Source organism: Priapulus caudatus, unplaced genomic scaffold, assembly GCF_000485595.1.
Source record: "Priapulus caudatus unplaced genomic scaffold, Priapulus_caudatus-5.0.1 Scaffold1200, whole genome shotgun sequence".
Classification (NCBI taxonomy): Eukaryota; Metazoa; Priapulida; class Priapulimorpha; order Priapulimorphida; family Priapulidae; genus Priapulus; species Priapulus caudatus.
In genome coordinates, this window is record NW_014578261.1 from 171933 (window position 1) to 181036 (window position 9104).

The following is a 9104-nucleotide window of genomic DNA, read 5'->3' on the forward strand; positions in this document are numbered from 1 at the left end:
CGCGCGCGCGCACACACACACACACACACACACACACACACACACACACACACACACACACACAGCCGTTCAGTTCGATATTCAGTTGCGCGGTTTACTAATTTAACGGTAATCATCATTTATAAAAATATATACAGAACTATCCCTGTTTTGATAATTTGGCCGACATCGCCCAGTGGTCGAAGCCTGTCCAGCTATTTAGCTAAAGTACTAAAATAAATCATTTCCGGGAACATCTTCATACCTATAATTCTAAGCAATGGGGCGGAACGAAAGCTGATGTCGATTCGCACAGCCTTTCATTATTTAGAGAAGGAGCCAGGAAGTCCATTCCCAGTTACCCAGGTAACAAATTTGTCATTTCCTAGTTCCCGGCTAATCGAAATAGCAATTTTACTTTGCCACGTCGCGGTGGAATTCTATTCGCAATTCACCAAAAATATTATCTGGCTTTTCCTCATTCCCAAATAATTAAAATACTCCAATCCCACGTCCCGAAAATAACCGTCCGCCCTCAACTGTTTACCATCCATTACTTTCCAATTAATGATATTCACGCAACCATACTGGCAAGCAGAGAATCTCCACCTGTGCACCCACGCATCGTCACAATGACTCGACCGCTACCGCTGCCGCACCGAAGGCCGCAACACGCTTAAATAATAGCGAAGAGCACGCACGGCTGTATTGTGCGCCATGACACCCAGGCTATTGTTTACCGCGCCTGGCAGCGGTGCTACACCCGGCAGAAGGCGAAAGTGCGCGATTAGGTAGGTAGGCAGGTAGGCAGGTAGCGATCGTCCCGTTACTCGCGTGGCGGGCGCGCGATGTCAGTGACCTGCTGCCGTGTGCGTGCGTGCGTGCGTGCGGGGGGCGGTCGGCCGTTACGGCGAGCACACCCGGTAGCGGTGGCCCGCGTGTGCCCGCGTCACACTTTCACCGGAGTAATTACGCTCGAATATACACTCGGCTCGGCCCGCAGCACCGGAACATTCGCTCGCTCTCGTGTGGTCTGGTTAGTCGCGTGCGCGCGCGTGTGTGTGCAGCTGCCATCGCTTCCTCATCGCACCGCCATCCTCTATCCGGATATCAAAGCTGCTTCGCTTGACCACCTAGTAGACATACGACTAGTAGTTGCAGCGATCATCGTGTTACTACGGGCTAGGTTCGTATAGGCGCTACCACAGCAGACGAAGAGTTATAGACAAGGCTGGTAAGTCTACGGCACAAAAATGATTTAGTGGTAGTACTAGTGATTTATCTTCTTGTAAGCGGAGCTGCATGCGCGCGCCTTCACCGCAAATGAAATTCTCGGTGCTTGTTAGCGGGACACTAACATGATGTATAGACGGAGAACTCGCGAGATCTGTCGAAGCTAAGTCCTGGAGACGTTAACCGTGGAAGGATTGATGATCGAGGGAGTCGGAGAACGCGTCTGTCAGAAACATAAACATAGAACAGTAAAGGACCGGCCATCTGTGCGGATTGCGCGAAAAGTGGAAAGCAATATCCTGTTTCGCATCAACGTAGCCTGGCGCCAGCATTGTCAGGGAATTACGTGTATTGTACACTCCGACTCATGGGACCGAGGCTGAACTGCGCTCGCCGTAGATCTGCGAGTAAGACACCAACGCATGTAGGGTCATGTAGCGAGCGTACTCTGCGTATTACTTGCCCCTGGCGTATACTCTACGCCGTGAAAGTTTCGTGCTGGACATTCCCGAGGATGGCATCGCGGCAGTGTTGGTGAGAGCACCAGGCCGTACTGGCGCGCGAAAACCCCGCGCATCCCCCCGACATGCACTCCGCTCCGCTCCGCTGTATTGAATGCGGAAATAAAACGACTTCCTTCAGCTGGATTTCTCATGATATGGATTTTAATAAGCATCCCGATGCCGCGATAGCGCTATCCGTTAAAGTTTATAGGTCACATCGCTTATAGCCTTACCAGCTGATAAACATTCGATTGCTTGGAAGTGGCCACCGTTGTCAGACCGGCTTGTTGCTGCGCGTCTATTGTCAGTCACGGTTAGATAACGAACGCGCATTGTAGACCACGATACGATCTACCGCTGCGGTTGTTCCGGTGAAGGCATAGCTGAAGACAAAGCAAGTGGAAAAGGACGTGGTCGCTGTAGCAGTTTGAGGAAGGCAGGGTTACGTGCTTGGTCACCGAAACAAACTACAAGTGCACGCGTCCAAGATAATTGCATATTTGCGCTGATAATTATAATGTTTAGACTTTGCTCTAAATGGGTATGGACTATGCGGTACAATTACCACCCAGTTTCCATCCAGATTTACCGTCCAGTTTTACCGCCCGCTTTAGGCCTCTATCCCCTTTCTCCATCGTTGATCACAGCGTACAAAATTGCTGTTTGTCCTCCGTAGCCAAACTAAGTTAATGAGAGTCTATGCGTTCGTAAAACCTGTCGTTGATCACTTCAATATTTGTGTAACATATTGAGATATTCATATTGGTTGCATATAGCGTTACCTGCAATCTATTCATCACGTTTCAGACAACCATTGATGACAATGCGGGAAAACGTGGCCACAGCGACGCAGCGCGCAATCTGTTTCATATTAGTTGTTTCTCAGGTAATAACAATAATCTAACTATAAATATGGCTATTTGTATTATGCGTGTGTGCGTATATCGGTGCAAGCGTGCGTGCGTTCGTGTGTGTGTGTGTGTGTGTGCGTGCGTGCGTGCGTGCGTGCGTGCGTGCGTGCGTGCGTGTGTGTGTGTGCGCGCGCGCGCGTCATTACGTCACTAATTGAGATCAACAACAAAGTTTTGACTGTCGCGGATATTACTATCATGACAAACTGTAAGTGTAATTTTGTCAAACAAATAAACATAACATAAATAATAACATCGTGTGGGTGCTGAGTGCTCAGCAATAAAGAATTTGTCATTTATTGATTTCAGGCACAATATTTATCCGCGATGAGGCTGAATCCAAAAGGTAATCATTAATGATTGAGCTTAATATTCTAATAATGCATTTTATACGGTATATGAATCCATTCAGCCATCAATTTCATCCAGTGATGTTTTACGAGTTTTATTTTAGATAATATAAGTCTAAAAATGGTGACTGAAAAAAAACACTGATTTTGATTCTTATAGTGGTGGTATCATGTGAGGATCCAAAGGCCATGGAAGTCACTATCGACACCCCGGGCACAGTGGCGGGCGCCATTTATGTTAAAGATCAAGTGAAGAACCCTAAGTGCCTTCTGCAGCCAACATCTGCCAAAACTGTGTTCGTGATTCCATTCGACACGTGTGGTACACTCAAGGTAGGTGTTATTCTCAGAATGATGAACCTTCAAGACGTTTAGTATTATTTGCTAGTATAATTATTGAGTCCTACTACATGCGCAACCGAAACCCCTATGAAAAATTAGGGGCGTCCTGAAGGACGACTAATTATTATTATTATTATAGTATTATTTTAGCTAGATGCAATTCCATATCTATTGAGACAAGTTATGGTGTAACCATAAAAATGTGTACATGTGTACACTCGTAATTGCGCAGAGAACACAAAATAGGAAATAGCTCACAATACACGGGTAGATAATTTATGACCAAAAGTAGAATGCCGATATTATTAACGGCGTAGTAGAGCTCTGTTCACGTATATTTATTTTAATATAATTAATCCGGTTGACTAACTATCCTTATACTCGGTTCCTGCTTACCTTGCGCACCGTGTCGTGAGTTCTATTCTTCTCTTCTGCCTCCTCTAGATATTTTCTCTGCAGTCTTTTTCTGCAGTGGCCTCCTACGTATTCTAAATGTTTCCGTTTTAGTTGCCTGTCTAGTAGAATAACTGTAGCTGATTTTCTGCGCCCCCGGCATGTGTCCCACCTGACATTTCCGAGACTTTACGCAGCATGTTTTTTTCCTATAACGTATAACAGGATAATAAGCTTAGCTAGCGGGTGCTACCGGCAAGTACTTTTCGTGACTTTGGTACGCATTTGATTTTGCTTGCCTTGCTTACTTCGCAATCTACACGTTTCCGAAATGTCAGCAGGAAAATATTTTCTTGGTGCCGTAAGAGGTTCGAGTTCCTTGCTTAGGTAGATACAGATATAGGCCCTAAGTATTTATATATATATATTGTAGTTTTTACGATTGTTATGTAAGAGGCTATGCTAAATACGACACTCATGTTTTGCTCAGGTCTATCAATAAATTCCTTACTACTCGTATACTCGCATGTATATAATAATTACGTATTAATTGCTTTAAATACCGAATATGAATATAATTAACAGTCATCGCGATGTTCGACACACGACATCTTTCAAATGTCAAATAGCGATATACCCAAACTAAAAAAAAGAGTCTAATAATCATAGCGTAACAGAAATCCACGCAGGTATTTAAATTTTTAATATTGTATATCCGTACGATATAAAAACACGTGCAAAGTATTAATACTGTAGCAGGTTGTAACTTTTGTCTGTTGATTGAATCGAGCACTGTTATATTGTTTGGGATATCCGTTATAACTTGGCAATTTCTTTCTGTAAAGGAGAACGAGATATACACGACAACAATCATCATTCAAAGACACGCCACAGTCGTCACCTCAGAGGATATTTCCTATCGCATCCAATGCTCATTTGACACCGGCCTGCAGACGATACTCAACTCCGACGTTGATCTTAAGTACGCATATATGCGGTCTCTACTTTGTCATTATACTGTTACGTAAGGAAGGTTTTTGGTGTTACACGTTACACGTCGGTCAATGATTCGTACACTCCTGATCATAATACGCGCAGTTCGACAGTTCATGGAGTGCAAAGTATATAATAGGAATTCGCTTCCGCAGATGTAACCGCACTACGGCTTACAACTGTTATTATCATCGGTAATCTATGCGTCATCAAACTGACAGCTATAACGCGTCGGATGACTTCCGCTTACAGCGACCTGAAGCCGATCAACGTGAATAACACCGCAGCGCCACCTAGAGTCACAATGAACGTCTATGACTTTGTAGCAGACCAGTTCGTGACAAAGCTCAAACTCGGCGAGGTCTACGAACTTGAAATTGACATTACTAATGGACGTACGTTGCATTTCAAATGTAAAATTAAGAAGATAATTTACCAGTCAAACCCCAGCAGCATGACAATAGTATGTAAACCCATATTAACGTGTTAAATTAAAGTAACAGCACGCATGTCAATTAGAGAACTCTCACAGATGCTCTCTGTTTAGTTCAACTATGAAACTTAAAACATTTTTTGGCATATCTCTAGGCATGTACGGGGGATTTGTACGAAACTGCAAAGCCATCAGTGGAGATGGTATGGTATATCAGCTTCTCGACGATAAAGGGTAAGACATCGCCCAATAATGCCACAGTAGCAAGTTTCCATGAGAGATCTGTTCGCGAAAATGTGTCGTATTAACCGGTCAAATAATAAAACCAGCAACATATAAGGTTCATATCACGCTTTGACTAGATACCCCACTGACTGTTATTTTCCTTTGTTTGTCTAAGCTGTCCCACAGACACATCGATATTCGGGAAGGCATACACGGACGACCAGTCTATGAACACGGGTCACTTATTCATCTACATGCCGTTTGAAGCGTTCAAATTTGCAGAGAATTCTAAAGTTCGCTTTCAGTGCACGTTAGTAATGTGCAGAGGGACTTGTGAGGCGGTACGTATCTTGTAAAGCAGAAGTAATAATGACATGTAAAGCTGCTAAATAGTGTAAATGTAATGAACACGATAAAGAGATAAAATACACAGGCAAAGAAGCAAAATATGCGACTGACTATAAGCGGGCGAAAATACACATAAGATGATAAGTAAACGAGAATTTTAGTTAGAAAAGAGGAGGAGAGGGAGATGTAACTGAGGGAGAGGAATGACGGGCGGATTTGAACATGGGACTGCGTCTGTTAAATAGCGCAAAGAATGTGGATTGTATTAATTCAATATGAATGACAGAAGCTATTTAATATACTATACCAACAATGCGTTATAAAATGTTTGATTTTTAATATTAATTTTTTTATATAATTTAGACACAATGTGGTGAGGAAGTTGGCGAGACCTTTGGTCGTAAGAGAAGAGCCGCTAATGAAGATGAAGATGAAGATGCTGATGTGGTCGAAGAGGTGGCCATGACTAGAGGCTTTGAAGTGATTACTGAAGACGACACATCGCTGAGGGAAATGCTTGCGCAAGACGGTAATGCACGATAGCTGTTACAGTTGTTGTACACTGTACGAACCTTTTTGCCGCATTTTCACAAGTATGCTAATGTATAACATCGCATGTTCTCATAAACGTTTCGTCTTGTTGTCTCTTAATTCCTAATAGTTTCTACGCATTGTTTTTCTAGCCAGCAAACCTCGGAATTTAGATCATTATATTACCAACTCCGCGTCTATTATGTAATCAGGAGCGAATGAAAATCAATGTACTCTTATTTACATTTCCATCAAGATGCAATCTTACTTGGGCGCTCCCTCCTCGATAATAGGCAGAAGGATTGATTCTTGTGATTTGTTGTAGCTGGCGGTCTCCTCGCATAAATTTACTGCAGTGCGTCCAACGCATGCGCCTTCCAGCATTAGACGAAAATCCGCGGCTCTTTGACTGATTCGTCTCGTGTGTTCGTGTCAATCGTATCTAGATAACGTGAAGAGGAAGCTGATGGAGGAGGCCAGTCACCTGCCGTGGATCGTTCTCACGGCGCTTCTCGCCACGCTTCTCATCGTTTCCTTCGTCTCCAACATCCTCTTCTTCTCCAAGCTGCGACGACACCGGGCCGAGTGCGCAAAGTACGGCATTGAAAACGGTAAGCGTACGGGCTGTACTTAACCTCACATCCCATGACATTTATATATGACCATGACGAATACGAATTGGTGCAAAACAATAGACTATTATAGCCTCTGATGTAGGCGAATCTAATACTTGCTAAGCACACGGATCGCTCTTTGTTTTACCACAGATATATACCGTACTTGTAAAAACACTGTGTTTGTTTATATCTATGATTTTACCAATCGTCCTTTCACACGCATGAGTATTAGCAGGCGTATATGTGACCTTTGTACCTGTGTAACTGCCGGAATTAAGCGTTCATTTCATTTTGCGTAGCATTTGTAGCGGAACCGCCAAAGTACATGGGCGCGGGTCTTTCTAGCCACGGGAACTCACTCAGTTGCGACAACAACGAACACCAGTGTAGAAATGCCGGTCAGCTACCGGCCAACACCGACAAGAACTCACGGAGACTCTCGTAGTTAACACCTGTGCTCTCATTATCGCCACTAACCTCCTCGTGCAGGCGAACACCCGGTATATACGTATAGAGATATCTAGGTGGTCATTCGTACTCGGCGTGGCTTTTAGATGGTATTCGTGCGATTTGTCGAACGAGTCGGTGACCGGTTTTATTCGCTGAATTTCCAGAATCATGAAGTAAAACGCAATGACATCCTTGAATCAGTGTCATCTTCTAACATTTGTATAATTATGCGAATTCACGTACCTCATCATATCAGGCTCAGACCAGACCGTTCGAAGCTTATTGTCACATTTGTTGAAAAAGACATAAGGAGCGATGCTCATTGTTTGATACAATGTTGATGTCCATTGTTGAGCACACAGACGTAGAATATTCATATAATTCTGATAATTTACAATGTGGTAAACTCACGTGATAAGATATGATTAGGCGCGTTCCCACACAAGAAAAACCGCGATGCTAATCGCGATGAAATACCGAGATAATTGTGTCGTTGTTCACACAGGCGAATAATCGCGCTAATCGCCGAGCGGGATAATTCTATTAATCGAACTGCGCATGCTCACTGCTGGAATGATGCTCACTGCGCATGCTCACTGCTCACTCGCTTGGAATGATGGGATAGAAAATACCGGGATTATTTGCGCGAGCGTTCACACACGCAAATAATCGCGCTAAAATACCGGGATTATTTGCGCGAGCGTTCACACACGCAAATAATCGCGCTAATTCCAAAGCGAGCGTTCACACACGCAAATAATCGCGCTAATTCCAAAGCGAGCGTTCACACACGCAAATAATCGCGCTAATTCCAAATAATCGCAGTCAAAAGTGCGATGGAGCGCGGATGCTGCATCGCATTATTAGCTGAGTATTACTTGCGTTTCACACTTCGTAAATTACATCTCCGGCGTATTTACGGGATCGCGATGCCAAAAACGCGGATTTGCATCCCGCTTATTCGCGCCGCCAGTGTCGAGACGCCGCCTAATAACTCTTTTCGTAATTGCTGCTTTGAACTCTCTTTGCAGGAACGTGAAAGAAAATCGCTGGCATAGCGCCGCGAGAACGGAGAAGTGGTGTAAGACCACTGTAATATATCGCTAAATGGCCTACAATTATTGTTTGATATCTATTGCTAGCTATATGATATTCAGCACGCATTTATGTAAAGTATGTAATGATGTTATTATAGTATTTTTATTATTTTGTCTTGCCCCTGTGAATCAAATGCAGTATATGACGCAATCTTAACATTCCATGTGGAAATGCCAGATAGCGAAAACGTGGGTCGTGCAACAAAATCTTCTACCGTATATCAACAGATCAGTTATAAAGGTACAATTATGAACAATCTACATATTAAATGCTCATAATACTACTACGATCACCATCCATCTAGTAAGACTTTAATGCACAATAAGGGAAGTTAAAGTAATATCAGGAGTGTATAATGTAGAGACATATCACTGCACTCCTGGTAATATAGATAGGGTATTGAACCAACTGTATTGATGTATAAGGATATAATTTGCCAAAAGGCCTATTGCCTATTTTGCATATTCTCAAGCACCACTACGATATGTTAGAAAATTTAACAATACAATGTCATACAATTTACATATCCATGTATAAGTACGAATTAAGCCAATGTAACATATGCGCATTTACATGCAAGTAAAGACTTGTTTTTTATGTTACATATGTTTTACTCGTTCTGTTCCGCATGCTTTAATCATTTAGGATCACATCATCAGGATATCTTATACGGATATATAAAAATTATGCGCACGCGC

General features: G+C 43.1%; 1 protein-coding gene across 1 annotated transcript; it reads left to right on the forward strand.

Moving 5' to 3' along the window:
- The first annotated feature begins 911 nt into the window (after nucleotides 1-911).
- LOC106815785 (cuticlin-1-like) lies at nucleotides 912-7821 on the forward strand. Its single transcript, XM_014820293.1, has 11 exons — nucleotides 912-1213; nucleotides 2523-2601; nucleotides 2936-2972; nucleotides 3137-3309; nucleotides 4557-4693; nucleotides 4957-5099; nucleotides 5293-5371; nucleotides 5538-5703; nucleotides 6074-6239; nucleotides 6688-6852; nucleotides 7158-7821. The coding sequence occupies exons 2-11, from the start codon at nucleotides 2533-2535 to the stop codon at nucleotides 7301-7303; spliced, it is 1281 nt and encodes a 426-aa protein (XP_014675779.1). The 5' UTR covers nucleotides 912-1213; nucleotides 2523-2532; the 3' UTR covers nucleotides 7304-7821.
- The last annotated feature ends 1283 nt before the right edge of the window (nucleotides 7822-9104 follow it).

What these genes read in the sequence shown, in the direction of transcription:
- LOC106815785 (XM_014820293.1), top strand. Translation starts at nt 2,533, where the DNA reads ATGACAATGCGGGAAAACGTGGCCACAGCGACGCAGCGCGCAATCTGT. An exon ending in GGAAATGCTTGCGCAAGACG is followed by an intron (nt 6,240 to 6,687) that starts GTAATGCACGAT and finishes AATCGTATCTAG; the next exon opens with ATAACGTGAAGAGGAAGCTG. An exon ending in AAAGTACGGCATTGAAAACG is followed by an intron (nt 6,853 to 7,157) that starts GTAAGCGTACGG and finishes CATTTTGCGTAG; the next exon opens with CATTTGTAGCGGAACCGCCA.